Below are 22,890 nucleotides of genomic sequence, written 5' to 3' on the forward strand. Positions count from 1 at the left end.
TGGCGGGGGGTGGGGGAAATTGTTGGGGGGGGGGGGGGGGTCAACAGTGGGGGTGTCTTCAACCTCTAAGAACCGTCCTTCACACAATAAGTTTAAGTCTCCAAAACATTGTGAGCTAAAACAGAGCTGAAAGGCTCTAAGAGCACTTACTGCCCGCTGGGCGCTACCTGTTTATCCCATTTTTGAGGACGAAAAGTCAAAAGCGTCAGACGAAAAATCGGTCAAGCGAAAAATCGCATAAAAAAAGACCGACAGGACTAATATAATTGCTACAAACTTCGTTTAAGAGCAATTAATGATGCCATGAATTGTTCACGGAAAAACAAAAAAAAACTTTTTTTCTTTATATCTAGTATGCTTACATGTTCTCCGTCCTGTCCTCCGAAGTCTAGGATGAGTCTGCGCTGTGCATCGTCAGATGAGAATCGAAGTCTCTCAAAGGGATACTGCCACAGTTGTTGTGAAGAGGCCTGCTCGTCTAGGAAGAATCCATTTTCAAAGTGAACAGTCAGAACACAGGCAGTACCACGCCACACCACATCTGTCATTCACAAAATAAATCATTTAGAATAATTGTGACCCTTTTCTTTTATGCCCCCCCCCCAAATAATACTTTTTTAAAGATCCAAACGTTGTATTCCGAACAAAATGATTGTCAGAGTATCTTCGGAAGCCAAACAACAATTAAACAGAGGTAGATGAGAAAATTTGAGCGTTTAAACGTGAAAACTTTAAACAGCTATTTATTAAAATTATTTTCATTATAAAGGCACAATTTGCAATTGGATGGGTGATCATATCATAGCGTACAGCAGTGGGGCATAGCGTACAGCGGTGAAGGGTGGGGGACATAGCGTAGGGCGGTGGTGGTAAATAATAAATTCGCCAATCTGAACAAGTGCGGAGAGAGTTTTGTAAAAAAAAAAGATCTTGACTAACTTATGTGAACAGTCTCCAGAGTCTGAGCAGACACATGTGCTCCCTCTACTATTCCCCTGGTCCACATTGAGGAATCCTGTTGAGTCTCCACCCGCATCACGTGACCCTCCACCCCGTGTCTGGTACCAGTGCGGGTAGTGAATGTGTAGAAGGGCGTCTTCCTCTCTGCATTGGGGGCTCCAGAATGGACTAACCTGAATTTAAGATTTTATTTCGAGCTCAAAAATTATACAGAAAACGGTTCTTCCCTCTCGTGTAATATAAGCATTACAACTAAATGCCTGCTTCTATCACTACACTTTTTGGAAATGCTTCCTGCGGTGCGTGGGCAGCTTCCACTTCCAATACTTTTACCATTTGCAGTTTAAATGGATAATTCCAAAGCAAAAAAGATGACTTCATGGTTTGTTTCCAATTTCCCACCTTTCAGAATGACTGAATTTAAAATAATCATCTTTATTTTATGCTTACGTTATTGGCATGAAGGAATTCCCAATTACGTAGAACAAAATTACTGACGCCTCCTCAATGATTAACAATGCAAATTACGTTAGCTTTAAGGATTACGTAATGCACAATTCAACTTCCCTTTCAGTCACTATTCAAAAAGGTAGGCAATTCTTGAATAGAATTTAAACGAGCAAATTACTGACCAATCAAAACTTATGTGAAACGCAGGCTCATGTGCAACAACATTCAGTATAGCTTAGAAGGGGAGGCAATTCTCTTCTAGTTACCGAAGGGGCAGCAATTGTTGAAAAGATCCACACTTTTTAACACGTGGTACAAAGTTGTTTCGATCACCCAATTCAAATTCTTTTTTAGTTGCCCCAAATCATTAACTGTTGACACGATTCTGTATTGGTTAAGTTCCCAACGTTTCAAACAACCTGCATCCGTTACTTTTAATGAGATACGCGTTATTTACGAGTTAACACACTTTTGTACCCGTGCGAGTCAAATTTTGCATTTATCAGTTCATACTTTGATGGAAAGAATTCTATTCCGCGCAGGTTGGGGCTCCAACAATATCCCATTAAAAGTCATTTTCCTCTAATGTTTTACTCAACTTTCTAGACTCAAACAAATTTTAATATAAAACAATGAATCAGCCCAAAATATCATAATCAGTGCTATAACCTAGTGCATATGAGTCTGTGTTCCGTGAGTGGCTTGGCCCATTCCTCTGGAGTGGTGGGTGGAGATCGGTAGAGATTCCAGTCGTGGTCCAGAATAGCCCCGAACACAAGTCGCCACGACTGAGACCCACTCACCTGGTCCACCACCTAACAAATGCCAAAAAAATATTATCAACATCCAACTCATGCCAAAAGAATTGTTCTTAAAGGACAGACGGAAGTATATTTTATGTAGCATATTCTCAGAGGCTCAAATTCTCCGGAGAAAGCGAAAAAAATGTTGCATATATCTATGTGGTAACTATCTTCCAGCACCAAATTCGATCCATAAAATTGAGTTAGAGTCCAAAACACCAATTCAGATCTTGAGATACAGCATATCAAAACTTTTTACCATTTACACCGGAAAAAACTTGACCATCGTTTACGGACATGGCTTGAAAGCGATCGATACATTCCGATAACATCGCAGTACCCACAACATGCACTCACCATCAAGCTAGATTTCCGTTATAAATACAATTTCGACATACCGAGACATTAAAAGTTTGCATTTAATAGTTCATACCATGATTGGAAAGAAGTTTTATTATATTTCACGCAAGTTGGGGCTCAACCAATACCCACCAGTGGTTAACTAATATACCCTTAAAAGGAATTTTCCTATAGTGTTCTACTAAACTTTCGTAGATTCAAGCTAATTTTAATTCAAAACTAACGAATCACCACCAAAATTGCGCAATGAGCCATAGTATCGGAACTATCTGATGAGAACACTGATTTTATTTCGATTGTCACGATGTTGAAGAAACTAACATTTTCATGTAGCCATCCCATGAGTTTAACTTGTTTCTGGAAGTCTGAGTTGGCCAGCATCATGTTAGCTTCTCTTGCGCACTGCTCGTTCACAGACAGCAGATTTCCGTGAATGGCGTTGAACCACGCGTTTGCTTGTTGTGTATCACGACACCTGCAAATAATTAATTTCCTAACATGAACATAGCACACAGACTGCCCAAAATTAGCTGCTACAGCTTGTTAGACCTGTAGTCTGGAAAAAGGCATAAAAGTAAGAGAAAGCAAACTGTTGTCATCAACATTGATGCCCAATTGGATCTCAAGAACGGTAGCATATTTGCATAAAATGTGAGAACTGTAAAACCAAAAACTGATTTATTTACCATGAACCATTGTAATTAATCAATATCAATTTAATCAATCAAATTGATCTTCTAAAGTGCCTAAGGAGGTCAATGTGACAACTGCGAGTTATGCTTAAGTCTTGTATTTGAAAGGGGTCTTCGAAAAATGTTAATTCAGAGAGATGTTGTTCGTGTTTAGTTTTCCTTTCCTGCAGCAGATGGCGACACCCCGAGGACGAGGAGACACTCCAGGCGGATCCAGAGTGGTTCAGTTGGTGGCTAGCTGGTGGGTTTGTCGCTTTGTTAAACCCGGTTTGGTGGCTCTTGCGCATTTTTTCGTGCTCTTTTTTGTTGCCTTTCCGCTTAGGCTTTTGATTTGCCGACGTTTGTCTGCGCGCCAAATAGAATATGTTTTTAGCGCTTCCTTACGTTGTGTCCATCTTGATCTTTTTGGCGACACTTTTGCCCTTGTGTACTTAAGCTTTGGGTGGCAGGGTTCTCCCTGTGCCTGTACCAATTTTTTGTGCCACTTTTAATACCTTTTCCCATACGTGATCGGCACAGGCTTTAATTTTAGGCCTTTTGGGTGTTGCTTCTGCCCGGTGTTCTTCAGCTAGTTTTGGGGTGGAAGCATCATGTACGTTGTGCATGGATTTGTGCTGTTCTTAAGTCTTTCTGCAGGACATGACATCTTAATGAGAGGGTATGGAGGATCTGGAGTGGCTCAGTGCGTTCGCTGGTCGACCTGTCGGCTTCTTTCGCTTAGGCTATTTGCTTGAACTTTTGCGCTGTGAAACATCTACGTTTCTGGTCAAAGCCTATGTGTTGCTTGGCTCGGCCTTCCTTTGACCCTTGAGTGCTTAGGATTTGTAAGTGAGGGTTTTTTTGCCAGAGTAAAATCTTTTCCTCCATTTTATATTGTTCTCCTTAGGTGTTCGACGAAGGCTTCGCTTTTATGCTTTTCGGGTGTTGCTTTTACTCGGCGTGCCTTGGCTTGATTCAGGGGGCCACCACTTTTGCACATGAATTCGCAAGTTCTTCTTGTGTTGTTTTTGTCTGCAGGACGTGACGGCACCCAGAGGACGAGGGGAGGAAACCTGAGCTAGATCAGAGTGGCTCGGCAGAGGGGCTGGCTGATGCGTTTGTCGGCATCTTCATCCCGGTTTGGTGGGTGCTTTTTTGCCCAATCTTTCTCAGGCTCTTCAAGGGTGTGCTTGCGTGTGTATGTGAGTGCGTATTTCTCCGCGTATGTGCGCGCGAAGTCATATGTGTGTGACTGTAAGTGTACGTTTGCCGTTGTGTGTGTGAACGCTTGTTTCTTCTCGCAGATGCTTGCGCGCGTGTGTGTGTTTGTCTTTCTGTGAGCGTGCGAGTGTGTGGGCACGCGTATGTGTGTGTGCGACTGTCTGTAAGGGTATGTGCGCGCGGATGTGTCCTTGTGTGTTCGTGCATGCTAGCATGTGTAAGTGTATAAGAGCACGCATGTAAAAGTGCGTGTATGAGAATGCATGTGAGAGTCTTCGCATGCGTCTGTTTGTGCGCGCATGTGTATGTAAGCATGTGCGCGCGCTTGTTTGCATGCTTGTGTGCGAGTGTGTCTGTGTGCGCGGGCGTCGCGTTTGTGTGTGTGCTGTTTGCTTGCGCACGCGCGTCTGTATGTGCATGTTTGCGTGTGTCTGTGTGTGCGGGCATTTATGTGCGTTTGCCAGCGTAAATGTATGCGTGTGTGTGAGTGCGTGTGTGTGTGCGTCTTCGCGTGTGTGTGTGATGCGTGTGTGAGTGCACATGTTTGGGAACTTGTGTGTGTCTGTGTATGCTTGTGCTCGCTTGTGTGCATTTGTGTTGGCGTTTGTCTGTTTGTGCGTGATTCCTTGAGCCTGTCTGTGCTCGGACACCCGTGTGTGTGTGTTTGTGGGTGTATGTTTTTCGTGGTGGTTTTTGTATTTTAATTGTGCGCGTTTTGTTGTATTCTTTTTCCTTTTTTTTTTCACTGTCTTTAGGTGTGTGTATGTGGCGTTCCTGCTTGTTGGTAGGTGTAATATACCTTTGTCCGGTTATATTATTGTGTTAAATTTGTTGAAGTAATGTTTCTCGCTAATTTAATTAACTACTTAATAGCATAGCTTTTGTCGCTTAAATTATTCATTTCGCATAACTAATTGTTCAGGGCCTGAGCGGTTTCAATATTGCTTCGGAGCAGGGCCGACAGCTATAAGTTTTGTCACTAGAGAAAAAGATTCCAATCTAAGACTGAATTACTTGTCTACTGATTTTCAACTTGACAATCTTGGTTGTGTAGCTTAGATTATTACTTTTTAAGACCTGAGGGCCGTATTTACATTTGAGTAATCACTTATACAAATACATCAAGATTAGCTCAAGATAAATAAAACTTCTGGCGCGTGCTGACACTTGCCAGGCAAATAAGATGAACATAGTAAAGTGTACATTGTAATTATAAGTACAGGCTAGCATTGTCACAAATTCCTCTATTATGGGTAAATCAAATAACAAAAAGATAATTAAATGGTTTTTAAGACAAATATAATTGAGAAAGTTTACAGGATGTTAATAAAGTAAATATACATTTTCTCATCTTAATAAGGCAGAAAAATGAAGTCTATATATGGCCTTGAGATTATAGCAAATAGAGCACTAAATAAGGCGATCAGTAAAATTGGGGAAAAGATATATCGATTACTATACAAAACGTACTTTAGGACGTTACAATACACACGTTTAATGAAAAATTTAGATATAAATTTTTGATAGAATACACAGATAAAAATAATAATAAGGAGCCACCCTTAAGTTTCTGTCGCGTTTTCATCAGTTTCCATAGAGTCGTTATTAAGTTGTTGAAGAAATTCGGGAGTCATTCGATTAGAGCGCATGGAAATTGTCAATTTTGATCGTCTAATCGGCAAATTGGACTTTTGTGTAGTTGCAACGATATCAACTTTGTGATCGGTCATTGTTTTAAGAGCGCATATTTCATTGTCAAGGTATTGAATTTCTTCCTCGATTTTCAGTAGACGTGCATCTATATTGTTATCAATGTTTGTTTCTCCAACAATAGTCCTCAAATTTTTTATTTTATGGTCAAGGGACTGTATCTTTGTCAACTCACTGTTTGCAACCGAAACTAATGGTTTAAGGGGGATTTTTCCATCGGAGAATTTCATAAAATTCGGTACAGATACATTACTAGAATGTGAAGGAGAAGATTTCCAATGAAGACTGTAATAGTCAGAGTAAGAGAAAGCTTTATGGGAACATAAGATTCTAACTTGTCGACTAGGGACGGCTTCAGGAGTTGCATTTTGTGGACCAAAGGGGCTGCTATTTTGCCTAAATCGGCTTGTTTAAGAGAGTCAGTTGTGCTGATCATTTCTACTCTCAATTGTTGAAACAATTCAATGTTAGCATCTGTTTTCGACGTAAAGTAAGGGAGTTTCTCAATTTCCGGTAACGATGAAATGAGGTGTTGAAGAGGGTCAGCAAGTTTAACATCGATTCGAGTGGCTGGAATTGTTTGGCAACTCGAGAGGTCCGGTCGGATTTTGATGTGTTTGCTGATCAATTGGATTCCGCATTGGAGAGTTATTATGCAGAGTCGACATCCCTCCTTCTCTTCGCTTGTCGGCAGCGAGGCATCGTTCAAATTGTATTCTCTCCACGTAAATGGTTTTGCACACATGATTAGCCAAATCCCGTAACCGAGATTTCTAGCATTTTCAGGCGTTGGGAGCATTAACTTTTCTGTTTGGCATACTGAAAGTGCAACGACTGTCGCGTGAAAATAGAGTGTTGCTAAGCAAGATGATTGTGCTAGATGGGTCTCCATAGTTTCGTGACATATAACATAAGTTGAAGATCCTAGACAGTTATCGAGCTGTTGTTGGGTCAATGTAGTCGTCTCCATGGAATCCTGCGAAATTGCCAAGTATGGACCTTCGATGATCCACTGAAGGGCTTCTTTAGGATCCTGTTGGGGCATTGGGATGACGTGCGCACTATAGACGTGAAATGAAGTTTGACGGGATGCTAGAGGAATTGCTAGGGTCAAGAGTAATCCTTGTTCAACGGTGGCAATTTCGTAAACAAGTTTGGCATCATATTGTGACATGAGATCCTTCATGGGTATTGCCAATGACAAACGATCTGTTGAATGTTTCTGGCTCTCATGAACTGAATCTGAGTTTAGCAAGTTTATACTATAGGCATATAAAGCTGAACGATAGCTTTTGATGTCGGCGTATAAAATTGATAACAGTGAAGCTACAGTATCGAAGTTGAAATTTAATTGCTGATTTGAGAAGAGCATTTGTGTGCAGTCTCGTAATAAATGGAAATTTTTCTCGAAAATGTCGAATTGATCTTGTACTACTTTCCAATCTTTATTTTGAGTATCTTGCATTTCCTGTTGGATTTCCGAAACTTTAGCAATTTCATTAGAGATAAAAAAGAATTTTTCGTTGCTGGCTGACTCAACTTCGAGTACATAATCAGTAAGAACTGATGCGTAATCGTTAAGTCGTGCATTGTTTTCTGCATTTTTGCGTCCGTAATTTTGGCATTTTCCGAACAATCCAGTTAGTCCGCATCCTTCTGAACTTGCCATTGAGACTCCGAGGGATCCAAAGAGTGCTATTCCAGCAACTGCGGCGGCTGCTGCTACTGGTGCTGCACGTTTTTGTCTGCTTCTTTGACCGTTTTCTTCTCCAGGGCTTAAAAATTTCGCGGTAACATTGCGCATATGTTTCACTTCGTTTTCTGCTGATTTTGTCTCATTTGTGATCTTTGAGAGCATCCAATCCAAGTTGAAAGGTTTATTAGATGAGTTACATGGCTCTGAGAGTTTAACTGGGCACAAAATTGACGGTTGTGTCCACATAGTTTTTGTTGTTTCATAACAAAATAGTATTGCGGGAAAGGAACCAGGAATTCAACGTTAACGAACTTCTCTGCGAGTAGAATTTGTGATTCTGTGTGAAAAAGAATTCCTTTAGTTAGCGCTTCATATTTAGTTGGGGTCTCTGTATTAATAATTTCAGAAACTAAGAAGAAAAAGAGAAAAAAATGAACAAATTAGTGTTTTCATCGTGAGAAAAGTAAAGTGTACTGTAAGTCAAAATTCAAACCAAGTGATGTTCAATAGAGACCCGCTGTGTTGTTCTACTAATATTTGTCCCAATTGTTAACATTACCATACTGAGTTGATGTTCATTTTATGGTAAATAATTGTTCTAGCATTTTATATATAGATTTTCATTTATGGTGATGTTGATGTTTGATTTGTTAAATAAACATAGTTTCTCCCAGCTGCAGGGGTCGAGGCAGCGCTCAACCTGAGCCAGGGGGGGGGCAAATAATTAAGTTCTTACGGCACCATTTCCCAGCAACACGGGTCGAGGTTGCGCCACTTGCGGCTAATAATGCTAAGCAAGTAGAGCTAAGTGTTTTCGAGTTTTCTAGATTTTGATGATGTGTTTCAACGTGACCGTTTCAAATTCGAGCTTTACATGTTGTCCCAATGGCACTTTTTATGGCAAGCTGGGTGTTTGGACAAGAGCCATAATACCTCAGTGCAAATCTGAAGATTTAATTTAGAATGAATCAGATCCTGCTCAGTTAGTGCTCAGCATGTTATGTTTGTTATTATCTATATTTATTTGTGTTGTGTGTGGTCTGAGGTACAGACAAAGAAAGAGGGAGTGGTTCGACTGGTTTTCTGAGGGCATTGTGGCATGCAGAGATTATCTTCCTCGTTTATTTTGACTATTTTGACTTCAGAGGTTCATGTCAGTTATTCAGTTGTTCAGTTTTAATTCAGTTTCTAATTCAAGCAGAAGTGTTAGCGGTAATGAATTTTATGAAAAATGCTTCGCATGTTCAGTTGAGCAGATTTATTGTTTGCGTTCCTCTAGGCTAGCCACACAGATTATATAGACTAGGAACTGGTGCCTCGAACTGAATGCAACAGTGCCATTTGCGTTAAGTGTAATTTAGTTTATGCTGGCGTTGTTTTATGTAAGCGTGTTATAGAACAGGTCCTTCAAGTAAATTGTTAACTGCACGTTTTGTTTGTGAGCTGTCTGGCAGAATCTGCCTCACGGATTGTTCATTTTGTTGTGTAACCTAATGTATTAATTGCTTTTTCTCAGTGCTATTAACATTTGCGTGAATTAACAAGAGTTGTTTCATTCCAGTTGAAAATGACTAACTTTAATGACAAATGCTCCTTGTTATTGAAAATGGCCAGAGAAGGGAAATTCTAGAGATTTGGTTTCCGAAAGTTGCAGCATCAAGAGAAGTGGGAAATTAATGAGGGTGATAGTTTTCCAACTGAACCGTTTTATTTGAGAGGGCCGGCTGCTGAACACATATACTCATGGAATCAAGATTTAATGGAAAAATGGAACGGCGGTCTGGTTGACGTCAAGGATTTTGTTAGAACTGAAGGAGGAGTTATTGGCGCTGAAAATAATGGACAGGATCATGGATACGGTGACTCAATTTCCTTTGAATTACCTCGAGAAAAAGTTAATTTTGTGGATCACCCAGCGTTGAACATTATGAGTGCTGCCAGTATTGCTGCCGTGGTGGCGTGCTGCACTGTTGGACATATCGAATGGGGGGTGGAGAGTCTGTTGCAAAAGTGATATCCGGATCAAAATAATGGTTGATAGCATCAAATTCTGATTCCGGAGAAGCCTTATTTGATTTATCCACATTTGATCTATTATTTGATTTTTTAACGAAGGGTGCAGATCGAAGAGTCGCAAGCAAGGCATCACTTGAAAATTGTCTGTTTTATCACGTTGCCGAGCCCTTAGATCTTATAATTCAGCCGAGCTTTGCTGTACATGCTGTCATAACTGAGCCAACTTTTAGCCGGGGGAAACGTGTATGGGCCTTAGTTACTGGTTATGAGGCCATTGCAAAGACAGATCCATCATCAATAAGAGGCAGGCGAATTATTAACGATTTTTGTTTGGATGTTCGTAAGGGACTCATTGCGCAGGAAATGAGTATTCGTTCTCAACTTGAGTTATTACGTTTATTAAAGATCGCCGATTATCGAAAAAAAAGTCGCAAAAAGTGTGAAAGATGGTGAACCCCCCAAGTGCTATTGTAGAGAGCAATGTGACGACCCATGTAAAGATCTTAATTCGAAGTGGGTATGATTTAAAATCGAGTTTGGCTGATATTAAGCAGAAGAAGGCAAAGGCGTACAATTTGGCGCCAAAGAGTTCCCAGGGAAAGAAGATAGTTTCTCGATACACAGATCTGACGGCTGCTGAGAAACGAGAATGGCCTGCTGATTTTTTGGAGCAGTTAGATGAAAAGCTGCTGCATTGACCATTACAGTACTTTTTAAGTGAGTAAATGTCTTTTCTTTTTGAAATTGCTATAAGTCATTCTTTTTTGCGTCATGAAAAGTGAGCATTTAGATAACCCGCATGCTAATAAACGTTGCTTTGTTTGCATGAATCTGTTCCAATTAAATGCACGCTTGTTGTTGTGTAATAATTGTAGGCTGGATTTACTCTCTTTCACTCAGAAAGACTTAAATTAGAATTGGCTATATTTTACACTGTTTTTCGGAGTTCGGACACCTGCAATTAAATGGTCAGAACTTCAAATAAAAGAAAAAATTTCAATTTCTACTCCAGCCAATCGTTTTCTAGGTTCAAGTACTCTCGATTGGTACTATTTGTTTCGTCCATTTCAGTCTCATTCTGTTGGGGGGCGGTTTTAAAGTTTTGGCGAACTTTTGACGGATTGAATTTTTGGCCATTCAGACGGTATAAAATTACGAAAAACTCTTCAATCACGTCGTTTTTTGGTCTGATTCATTAGTAGGGAAGCCAATCTCAATGGTGGCATAGTTAGTTTCTGTCAAAATATTTTTTTCTTTGAACTATGAGTGTTTTTGTTGATTTTTGAGCCGTTATTCAGGGGTCGGATTTCCTCGAATTCATGTGTGCAGTACTTTTAGCCAAATGGCCTCAGACTCGTTTCTGAGGCACCTGGTTCCTGGTTTGTATCCCTGGGGGTCCAGAAAAATGTTTCCGGGCGTCTGAAGGCCTTTTTTGGTGCTCTAACTTAGCCATATTTGGAGGGTAACCTGTGTGGTATCAATTTTGGATCATTTTCTGGAAAGAAGTTCATTTTTCTCCAATATTACAAAAACTAGCCTCATTTTCGGTTCCTCGGCATCATTGGCAATTTATGTAGAGGCGATGGATGTACTTTGTGTCATCTAAAGTTGATTTTTGCTAGGGACATTGGAGATAAACCAATTGCACGTTCTACATTTTTCTGTTAATTTCGAACTTTTGGCGCTGTTTTAAGGCGCTTTAAGACATGATAATGCGCGTCAAATGGTTAACTGGCCACTGCACATTATCAGTTAGTGGCCGTGTTATAGTTGTATAGGTGAATTTTTACTTGGACATCCGAAAATACTTCAATAATCTGTCGTAAAACACTCTTCTGAAAGTTGATCGAGACTACATCCGAATTTTGGTAAATTTATTGAGCGTATGTTGTGCTTTAATATAACAAATCGTAGTGTGTGAAGAGCAACTGAGAGGTTGTAATAAGTAGGTTTAGCATAGTAGTTCTCTTTCGTGACCAGGTTAAAGATATATCGATTCAAATTCGTGTCATAAAATGAGATAAGGGAACCTATTGGTGGTTTTTGCGCGAATTCTTGACTTTGCAGCATTTCGGGGTAGTAACTGACAATTTGCCGGGCGAGGCCTCTACTCATCTTCATATCACTTGATATGCAATGTGCAAAAGAGCGTCTGGAGTTGAGAATGATGGAAGAAATTGGCTCGTTGTTTTTCCAATTTCAATTACATTTATGTTTGAAATTGTTTGTTTGCTCTTTGACTGGCTTCGGGTTACCCTTCTGTTATCGTCTGTTGAACCTCTTTGATATCTCACAATGCTAGATCGGACTTGGTCTAGTTTCGTTTCTCTAGTTGGAGTTTGGTCCCTTCTTGATCTGCGCGATGATTCTGCAATTATTTGGTGTTTTTGTTCTTTTGTTAAGATAGATGGCTGTGTGGGAGATTCGGGCAGTCGTGGCGTTTGTAAACGTGAACCGTAGCGTGCTACAGGTTCCCAAGATTCAAATTTTCTGACTCCTCGCATTTTTGCAAAGTTGACTCTGTTTTGATTGCTTCGAGTGCTCGGTCCCGGTTGTTGTTCTGTATCTGCTTCGTCGTTTGCCCTAATTCTCTCACTCTCAGCGGCTCCAAGGGGGCTGTCAGGATACTGAAATTTTTCGGATGTTGCAATTCTCTTGGAGCTATTTGAAAGGCTGGCTCGAGGTGAATTTTCTTGCGAATTTCTTGGCGAATTCATTGGTGAGGGTGTCCTGATTTCCGCTGGCGGTATTACGGGTATTGGTGGTATTACCGGCACTATCGGAAGTACTGGTGCTACCAATGGCATTGCAGGGGCTCCATTTAGAGGAACAGTCACGCCGAGGCGTATTTGCGAAGGTTGAACTGTTACAGTCTTTGAAAATGCGGTACATTGCTCCTCCTCTAATAAATTTGGAATGTACTCATCAAATAATTCTGGCTCATTTCGAGTTGTTCTTCTCGAAGGATCCACTTCAAACTTTGCAGGGTCAATTTCCTGTATGTCTTCCGGTGGCTCTATCAGTCTGATAGGTATTAGCCTGATCCGATGAACACATTGAGTATAAAATGTAATTTGAATTTGTTAAGACTTTCTCGACTCAATAGAGTGGTAGCCATGTTTGAACTGCTTTCTGAGTAAAATCGTTTTGCTTTGTTATACGAGGGTTTAGTAGTAGACAATGTGAATGCAATTTGAGTGGCTGTGCTTCAGCTTTTTGATCATAGTAACTTCTGTATCGCTGGTAAGAATCTAAAAGTCTTTATTTTCACCAAATTTTTGAAGCATTGCGTCTTGTAGCTGCGAAACGTAATCTGAGCTGACTTCAACTGCTTGCATTGCTCGTGTTGAAAAACGGAGATCAAGGGGCTTAACAGGTTCACGTCCATGAAATAGAGTTGTCGGACAACAATTGATTGAAGAATGATACGATGTATTGTGTATAAAGGTTGCAAGCGGTACATACTTGTGCCAATCAATCCACTGTTCATTGGAATTGAGTTTTAGAATCCATTTAAGTGCTGCGTAAGAGCGTTCCACTACTCCAATTGTCTGGGAGTGTTTGAGCGTAGCATGTTTTAACTTAACTTCGAGTAACTTCGTTAATTCAGCCATTAGCTTTGAGGTGAAACTTGTTCCTAAATCACTCAGTAATGTACTAGGTAAGTAGCTATGCTGGAAGAAAATTTTCACAAGCTCTCTGGCAACTGCGTCGGCACTACCATTTGTCAGTGGTACCGCAAACGAGTACTTCGTAAACACGTCAATTCCACTAAGAACAAATTTGTAAATTGGGCCTTTTTGTTCAACTAAGTCGATTTGCATCATTTCTACTGGAAATGACTGTAGTGAAGATACAGGCTGTAATGGTGGTTGCAGTTGCTTGTTCGTTGTTTGCTTGAGCTGTAGGCATGTTATCCAGTTTTTAATGAAATCGATGAAATGTTCAGTAAAACCAGGATAGTAAAATAGTTTTCGGAAATCATGAATTGTGCGAAGTATTCCCAAATGTCCTCCTGTTGGTGAGTTGTGTAGTGTAAAGATTACTTCTTTCCAGAGATTCTTTGGCAGGCAGTACTGCTTGAAAATTATTTTGTCATCGAAGAATTGTCTGCATAATGTGTTGTTTTCAATTTCCAAACGGTCAAACTGTTCCACGTATTTCTTCAATCGTCGGGATGCATACTTCAGGTTACTGCTTAAGCCGTTGCGTTTCCACTCAATTGCCTGCATGATCTCCTCGTCTTTTGTCTGCTCACTTGCCAAATCTAATATTTCTCTATCCGTCAAATCCTTCAAAAGATCAGCTTGGTTCGCATATTGTATTGCGTTAACTTCCGCACGCTTCAACTTAAAGAGACTGTTTATTTCATCTCCATTCTCTCGTTTTCGTTCAATATACGCGTCGTAAAGTCCGAGTTCCTGTAGTTGTGAGACGATGAAAACTTCTTCCATCTCTGGTTCAGGGTCGATATTCGAAATGGAAACATCAGGTGATTTCGCTTCAGATTCAACATATATTTCACGGACTGGTACTTTGTCTGTTAGTTTAAGGGACAAGCTGGCTCCTTTATCCGTCTGTACGCGTGAGAAAAAATCTGCTGCATAGCTAGCTTTGCCAGGAATATGGGCAATAACTATGTTAAACGAAAGAACTCGGTCCAAAAAGTTCCATAGTGATGGAGGAATGGTTTTTGACTGAAAGAAATGCGTTAAACTTCGATTATCCGTGAGTACAATTACTGGATGGCTGGATGCCCAGATATAGTGGGAAAACTGGTCTAATGCAAAGTAAAGTGCTAAGAATTCTTTGTAATAAGTCGAGAACTTTAGCTGTGCTGTCGTGAAGAGTTGTGATCCAAAAGATACTGGAGCATAGACTTTTTTTCCTTTGACTGTTTTCCTGTCACGTAGTCTTCAACCATAAGCACAAATCCGGCTCCACAGTAGCTTGCGTTACAGAGAAGGACATATTGTAGGCCAGGTTTAGGCAATCTGAGCGTCATCTCTGTTGCTTCAAGTAAATCCTTTTTCACAGTTTCTAATGCATTGTAATGTGTTTCTTTCGCTTCAATATCGGCTCCTTTACGTAACAATTGATAAAACGGTATAAGCTTCTCGCCTAAATTTGGGATGAAATTTCTGAAGAACTGGGCGAAGCCAATTAGTCTTTTGACCTGTTTAGTTGTTCTTGGCATCGTAATCTTTAAAAACTTTTTGATTTTCTCTGCTTGTGGGGATATTCCCTCATTTGTAATTGTACTGCCCAGAAAATTGATTGACTGTGAGGCTATTTCGCATTTTTCTGGTGACAATTTCAGTCCAGATCTCCGAATGCAATCGAAAATTTTCCTTAGACTAGGAAGTAACTGACTAAATTCTGTTACTGCACTCCCAATATCGTCCATGAATTGTGTGCATATACCGGCTGCTAAGCAAGGGTCTAGGTAATGGCGAATGAATGAACTAAAACCGGTGACTGATTTACTAAGTCCTTGAGATAGACATTTGTGCGCGTAAATTCTTGATGAGAAATTGAAAGCTAAGAGTTGTACTGAAGTGTCGTCCGCCATCTGTACACAATGATAAGCTTGCGAGCAGTCAAGTTTTGTGAACAATGTTTTTCCTGCAAAATGACTAGTTGCATCGGCCATGTTTGAGATTGGGAAGTTTGTGCTGTGGTAGTCAATTTTAAGTAGGTGGTTGACTCTTCTCAGATCAATTAAAATTCGCAGTTTGCCTGACTCTTTTCTATGGGCAAATAATGGACTACTGTATTTAGACTGTGACACAGTTGTTATAAGTCCATAGTAGTGCATTAATGCTAATTCAATGTTCAAATCGTCCCGTAGATGTATTGGAGTTGGAGGTCCTTGTACGTATACGGGTAAGTCATGTTCTGGAGTTGACTTTGTTTTCAGTTCCGTATTGTATCCAACGTCAAATCGGTGTTTGGCGAAAATGTCACAATATTCAATTGATAAATGCTCGCATTCTTCTATTTGCTTTTGGTTTAATGGCGAATTTTTCCAGTTGAATTTACTGAGAAAGAATTTACGGTCTTCTTCATTACTTCGTGGATCAACCTGCTCCAATTTTTGGAAATTTAATATTTGGTCGTAATTTCTTGTAACAACGGCAAATTACTTGGGTCCTCGCAAGTTTCTGGTGTCGGAAACCATAGTTTACTATATTCCGGTGGAGGTCTCCTAGCTTGGCCTGGTTTGTGTTGGGTAAACTCTTGAATGAGCTGGTTCAATTCCGCAAAATAATCATCTTTGTTTCTTGATTTTGCTAACTTTATCAGTTGTGGGTCAATTTGTATCAATTGGTCGGCTTGCTCGGTTGAAAGAATTGAGAATCTGCCTACCTCTGTTCGGCTATTGATTGTGATAGGGTGCTCAATTATGTTTAGGGCAGAGACGTACAATGTATTATTCTTTCCTACAGTACTTAGCGAAGAAGTTAGTGCAATCTCTGTCTCTTTTTCAAGAATTTCATTAGGAGTGATTACTCCACTTTTGTTCTCAAACTGATCGGTTTTGTCTGATAGATAGCATTCCAGGACGATTTGCTCGTTGGGCTGTATTGTGTGCTTCTTGTTTGTGTAAATGGGAATCTTATGTCTTACTGCTCGTCGTTTTTCGTTTACAGGCTTGATTTCATTAATTTGAACTGTCAGATCGGGGAATTGTATAAGGGCTTGTTTCGGACTAATTGAAATATCATGCTTGACAAAGAAGGGGTTGCCAAGGATGACCGAGTTTGTTGAGGAAAGGACAAGGAAGTCTTCAACAAACTCTCTGTGAGCGAGCTTAAATTTAATTTCGGCCTGTTTCTCAATTCTGACTACTTGTCCTCCTGCCATTTTGACTGAAGTACAATCTGGTTGCTTCAATTTGACTGCGTTCATTTCAGTTTCGGTTATTTCCTGAAGTAATCTGTTGCTTATGACGTTTGCACAAGCGCCGGTGTCAATTAGTGCTCGACGGCTTATTCCGTTATTAAATTTAATTTTGACATAGGGGAGAAGGGATGATCTTAAATTTGAATTTATATTGTAAAGATTAAATAGTTTGCTAGACTGCTCAATAGATTTCGTGAACTGTTTGCGACTTTTGGGCGTTAAGGGTGGCTTTATTAGTTTTTTGATTGGCGATTAAAAGGGAATCAGGTTCCTCTATTATTAGTTCTACCTCTCTGAGAACACTGACTTGATCGGTGATTTGGATAACCACATGTATAACAGAAGGTACCACTGGATCTAGTCACAGACATATATGGGCTGGTGGGCATGCGGAATTGTGACTGAGGTGCGAAATTTCGAGGATAAAACACTTGGGCATTAGTGTTTGGGAATCGGGTTCTCGGATTTCTATTAAAGAAGTTTCGACCTCTAAGATTACTTCCTCTGTAAGAGTTTTGATACATTGGACTTGCATAGTTATTTTGACTTGCATAGTTATTTCTGGGCGTGTAGGGCGCCGCGGGGAATTGCCCCTGCCTATTAAATGATTGCTGGGGAGAGTGGGTTACATCTCCTAGTGTTGTTGTTTCTATCTATCTGTGCCGCCGTGATGCGGTCGTCAATTGTTTGAAGCCTTTTGTCTAGTGAATCTTGCGTCTGGTTCAATTTAGAGAGCGCATTTATCAAGTTTTCGGACACGGCATTATTGATTTCATTAAACCCATCTTCAGGATAGTCATCTTTTCTGCACATGTCTCTAATTGTCATCTGTTGTCGAGCAGTGGTGCAGAGATCGGTAACAAGCGTGGCTGGTGGTTGTTCCATCAATTTTGATCGCAGCCATCCCAGCATAGCTTTAATGAAGATTCGCTTAACTTGTTCCTTCTTGTTGTCCTCCGCTGCTTGCAATCTAGCAGCTCGTGCGGCTGTTTCTCCATCGAAGCGTGCGTGCTCTGCTCTATCCCCTGCTCCTCCATCTCCTGGAAGCGCTAACGCTGCCACTGCTGGTAGATTTGGCGTTGGGTAGGCACGCTGAGCCTTTGTTGGTCAAATCGCAGTTGTTCTAATTTAAGAACGTACTTCTTGAAGATATTGATTCGCGAAGTGGTCCCTGAGTGCTGTGAGGCTTAATTCAAGATCATTTCTGGTTGCTTCGGGCAACGTTTGAAAATATCGTAACGCGGCGTCTCGGAGGTGGAGTTGCAGAAAATTTGATTGTTGGTTGGCAGGAATTGCTGCGACACCGATAAAACCTAGGAAAAGGTGCTCAAATTGGCGAAAACTTTGGTTTTCGGCTCCGCTATAGGGCTCTACTGTTATTTGGGCATTTGCGGCCATCTTAGTTGCTTATAATTTTAAAACTGCACTGAATGAAATTAAAGGTGATGATCTGGATGGGCTGGGAATGTGATTATTCAGAAATTATGATGAGGGGAGATTCAGAATCATCTAAATCAATGTCATAGCCATGGGTCATGAGATGTCTAACTTTAGAAAATTCACGTGCTTTTTGTCGCAAAGTCTTGGGGATAAATATTAATAAGGCGCGTTTGTCAATAGAATTTTGAGTTAAAAGCACAATTTGTTTTGTTTTGTCAGATACAAAGGCACTAACAACTGTTGAGATAATAAGGTTGTTAGTTTGGGGGCTAATGGATTGTATGTAGTTACAGTCTACATATTCCACAAAATGATTTGAATAGCGGCAGTTATTAACAACAGGGGGTATTTGGGTATTAAATAAATCGTGGGAAGGCATTTTAATTTAGCACCAAAATTTATATGTTCTAACTCACAGTTTCCAAATTGACTCGGTTTTGTTACCAATAGGGGGTTTCACTCTCTCATTCTGTGTGTATGTATCTCAGTGTGATGTCACCGTCTTTGGGCGTCAACTTCTTTTAGACTCCAATCTCTGTTGCATTGACAATTGAAAATTGGGAAGAAAAGCTAATGGCGCTGTCTGTCATGAAGAGGTAAATGAAGAGTGCTGTGATCAGATAATAAGCAATGATGAAGATAAAGAATGCTACAGTAACATATAGGGGAGAAGGGATGATCTTACATTTGAATTTATGTTGTAAAGATTAAATAGTTTGCTAGACTGCTCAACAGATTTCGTGAACTGTTTGCGACTTTAGGGCGTTAAGGGTGGCTTTATTAGTTTTTTGATTGGCGATTAAAAGGGAATGAGGTTCCTCTATTATTAGTTCTACCTCTCTGAGAACACTGACTTGATCGGTGATTTGGATAACCACATGTATAACAGAAGGTACCACTGGATCTAGTCACAGACATATATGGGCTGGTGGGCATGCGGAATTGTGACTGAGGTGCGAAATTTCGAGGATAAAACACTTGGGCATTAGTGTTTGGGAATCGGGTTCTCGGATTTCTATTAAAGAAGTTTCGACCTCTAAGATTACTTCCTCTGTAAGAGTTTTGATACATTGGACTTGCATAGTTATTTTGACTTGCATAGTTATTTCTGGGCGTGTAGGGCGCCGCGGGGAATTGCCCCTGCCTATTAAATGATTGCTGGGGAGAGTGGGTTACATCTCCTAGTGTTGTTGTTTCTATCTATCTGTGCCGCCGTGATGCGGTCGTCAATTGTTTGAAGCCTTTTGTCTAGTGAATCTTGCGTCTGGTTCAATTTAGAGAGCGCATTTATCAAGTTTTCGGACACGGCATTATTGATTTCATTAAACCCATCTTCAGGATAGTCATCTTTTCTGCACATGTCTCTAATTGTCATCTGTTGTCGAGCAGTGGTGCAGAGATCGGTAACAAGCGTGGCTGGTGGTTGTTCCATCAATTTTGATCGCAGCCATCCCAGCATAGCTTTAATGAAGATTCGCTTAACTTGTTCCTTCTTGTTGTCCTCCGCTGCTTGCAATCTAGCAGCTCGTGCGGCTGTTTCTCCATCGAAGCGTGCGTGCTCTGCTCTATCCCCTGCTCCTCCATCTCCTGGAAGCGCTAACGCTGCCACTGCTGGTAGATTTGGCGTTGGGTAGGCACGCTGAGCCTTTGTTGGTCAAATCGCAGTTGTTCTAATTTAAGAACGTACTTCTTGAAGATATTGATTCGCGAAGTGGTCCCTGAGTGCTGTGAGGCTTAATTCAAGATCATTTCTGGTTGCTTCGGGCAACGTTTGAAAATATCGTAACGCGGCGTCTCGGAGGTGGAGTTGCAGAAAATTTGATTGTTGGTTGGCAGGAATTGCTGCGACACCGATAAAACCTAGGAAAAGGTGCTCAAATTGGCGAAAACTTTGGTTTTCGGCTCCGCTATAGGGCTCTACTGTTATTTGGGCATTTGCGGCCATCTTAGTTGCTTATAATTTTAAAACTGCACTGAATGAAATTAAAGGTGATGATCTGGATGGGCTGGGAATGTGATTATTCAGAAATTATGATGAGGGGAGATTCAGAATCATCTAAATCAATGTCATAGCCATGGGTCATGAGATGTCTAACTTTAGAAAATTCACGTGCTTTTTGTCGCAAAGTCTTGGGGATAAATATTAATAAGGCGCGTTTGTCAATAGAATTTTGAGTTAAAAGCACAATTTGTTTTGTTTTGTCAGATACAAAGGCACTAACAACTGTTGAGATAATAAGGTTGTTAGTTTGGGGGCTAATGGATTGTATGTAGTTACAGTCTACATATTCCACAAAATGATTTGAATAGCGGCAGTTATTAACAACAGGGGGTATTTGGGTATTAAATAAATCGTGGGAAGGCATTTTAATTTAGCACCAAAATTTATATGTTCTAACTCACAGTTTCCAAATTGACTCGGTTTTGTTACCAATAGGGGGTTTCACTCTCTCATTCTGTGTGTATGTATCTCAGTGTGATGTCACCGTCTTTGGGCGTCAACTTCTTTTAGACTCCAATCTCTGTTGCATTGACAATTGAAAATTGGGAAGAAAAGCTAATGGCGCTGTCTGTCATGAAGAGGTAAATGAAGAGTGCTGTGATCAGATAATAAGCAATGATGAAGATAAAGAATGCTACAGTAACATATAGGGGAGAAGGGATGATCTTACATTTGAATTTATGTTGTAAAGATTAAATAGTTTGCTAGACTGCTCAACAGATTTCGTGAACTGTTTGCGACTTTAGGGCGTTAAGGGTGGCTTTATTAGTTTTTTGATTGGCGATTAAAAGGGAATGAGGTTCCTCTATTATTAGTTCTACCTCTCTGAGAACACTGACTTGATCGGTGATTTGGATAACCACATGTATAACAGAAGGTACCACTGGATCTAGTCACAGACATATATGGGCTGGTGGGCATGCGGAATTGTGACTGAGGTGCGAAATTTCGAGGATAAAACACTTGGGCATTAGTGTTTGGGAATCGGGTTCTCGGATTTCTATTAAAGAAGTTTCGACCTCTAAGATTACTTCCTCTGTAAGAGTTTTGATACATTGGACTTGCATAGTTATTTTGACTTGCATAGTTATTTCTGGGCGTGTAGGGCGCCGCGGGGAATTGCCCCTGCCTATTAAATGATTGCTGGGGAGAGTGGGTTACATCTCCTAGTGTTGTTGTTTCTATCTATCTGTGCCGCCGTGATGCGGTCGTCAATTGTTTGAAGCCTTTTGTCTAGTGAATCTTGCGTCTGGTTCAATTTAGAGAGCGCATTTATCAAGTTTTCGGACACGGCATTATTGATTTCATTAAACCCATCTTCAGGATAGTCATCTTTTCTGCACATGTCTCTAATTGTCATCTGTTGTCGAGCAGTGGTGCAGAGATCGGTAACAAGCGTGGCTGGTGGTTGTTCCATCAATTTTGATCGCAGCCATCCCAGCATAGCTTTAATGAAGATTCGCTTAACTTGTTCCTTCTTGTTGTCCTCCGCTGCTTGCAATCTAGCAGCTCGTGCGGCTGTTTCTCCATCGAAGCGTGCGTGCTCTGCTCTATCCCCTGCTCCTCCATCTCCTGGAAGCGCTAACGCTGCCACTGCTGGTAGATTTGGCGTTGGGTAGGCACGCTGAGCCTTTGTTTGTAAGTTCACTAGAAAAATTTTGGGGCTGTCTGTTTTTGGGTCAAATCGCAGTTGTTCTAATTTAAGAACATGTACTTCTTGAAGATCTTGATTCGCGAAGTGGTCCCTGAGTGCTGTGAGGCTTAATTCAAGATCATTTCTGGTTGCTTCGGGCAACGTTTGAAAATATCGTAACGCGGCGTCTCGAAGGTGGAGTTGCAGAAAATTTGATTGTTGGTTGGCAGGAATTGCTGCGAGACCGATAAAACCTAGGAAACGGTGCTCAAATTGGCGGAAACTTTGGTTTTCGGCTCCGCTATAGGGCTCTACTGTTATTTGGGCATTTGCGGCCATCTTAGTTGCTTATAATTTTAAAACTGCACTGAATGAAATTAAAGGTGATCTGGATGGGCTGGGAATGTGATTATTCAGAAATTATGATGAGGGGAGATTCAAAATCATCTAAATCAATGTCAAAGCCATGGGTCATGAGATGTCTAACTTTAGAAAATTCACGTGCTTTTTGTCGCAAAGTCTTGGGGATAAATATTAATAAGGCGCGTTTGTCAACAGAATTTTGAGTTAAAAGCACAATTTGTTTTGTCAGATACAAAGGCACTAATAACTGTTGAGATAATAAGGTTGATAGTTTGGGGGCTAATGGATTGTATGTAGTTACAGTCTACATATTCCACAAAATGATTTGAATAGCGGCAGTTATTAACAACAGGGAGTATTTGGGTATTAAATAAATCGTGGGAAGGCATTTTAATTTAGCACCAAAATTGATATGTTCTAACTCACAGTTTCCAAATTGACTCGGTTTTGTTACCAATAGGGGGTTTCACTCTCTCATTCTGTGTGTATGTATCTCAGTGTGATGTCACCGTCTTTGGGCGTCAACTTCTTTTAGACTCCAATCTCTGTTGCATTGACGATTGAAAATTGGGAAGAAAAGCTAATGGCGCTGTCTGTCATGAAGAGGTAAATGAAGAGTGCTGTGATCAGATAATAAGCAATGATGAAGAAGATAAAGA

At 40.6% G+C, this 22,890-nt stretch overlaps 1 protein-coding gene across 2 annotated transcripts in view; it reads right to left on the reverse strand.

The window, feature by feature from the left end:
* Positions 1–22,890, reverse strand: part of LOC142354305 (mitochondrial chaperone BCS1-like) — a 144,268-nt gene that overhangs the window by 14,179 nt on the left and 107,199 nt on the right. For both annotated transcript variants that reach the window (XM_075406568.1, XM_075406569.1), the window contains 4 exons: positions 2,895–3,048; positions 2,080–2,225; positions 940–1,133; positions 363–541 (listed from right to left, as the gene is read on the reverse strand). In XM_075406568.1, the coding sequence (XP_075262683.1) occupies positions 363–541; positions 940–1,133; positions 2,080–2,225; positions 2,895–3,048 (673 nt within the window). The remainder of the gene's footprint in view (positions 1–362; positions 542–939; positions 1,134–2,079; positions 2,226–2,894; positions 3,049–22,890) is intronic.

This window comes from Convolutriloba macropyga, chromosome 15, assembly GCF_964194025.1.
Source record: "Convolutriloba macropyga chromosome 15, txConMacr16.3, whole genome shotgun sequence".
In the NCBI taxonomy this organism is placed as follows: Eukaryota; Metazoa; Xenacoelomorpha; order Acoela; family Convolutidae; genus Convolutriloba; species Convolutriloba macropyga.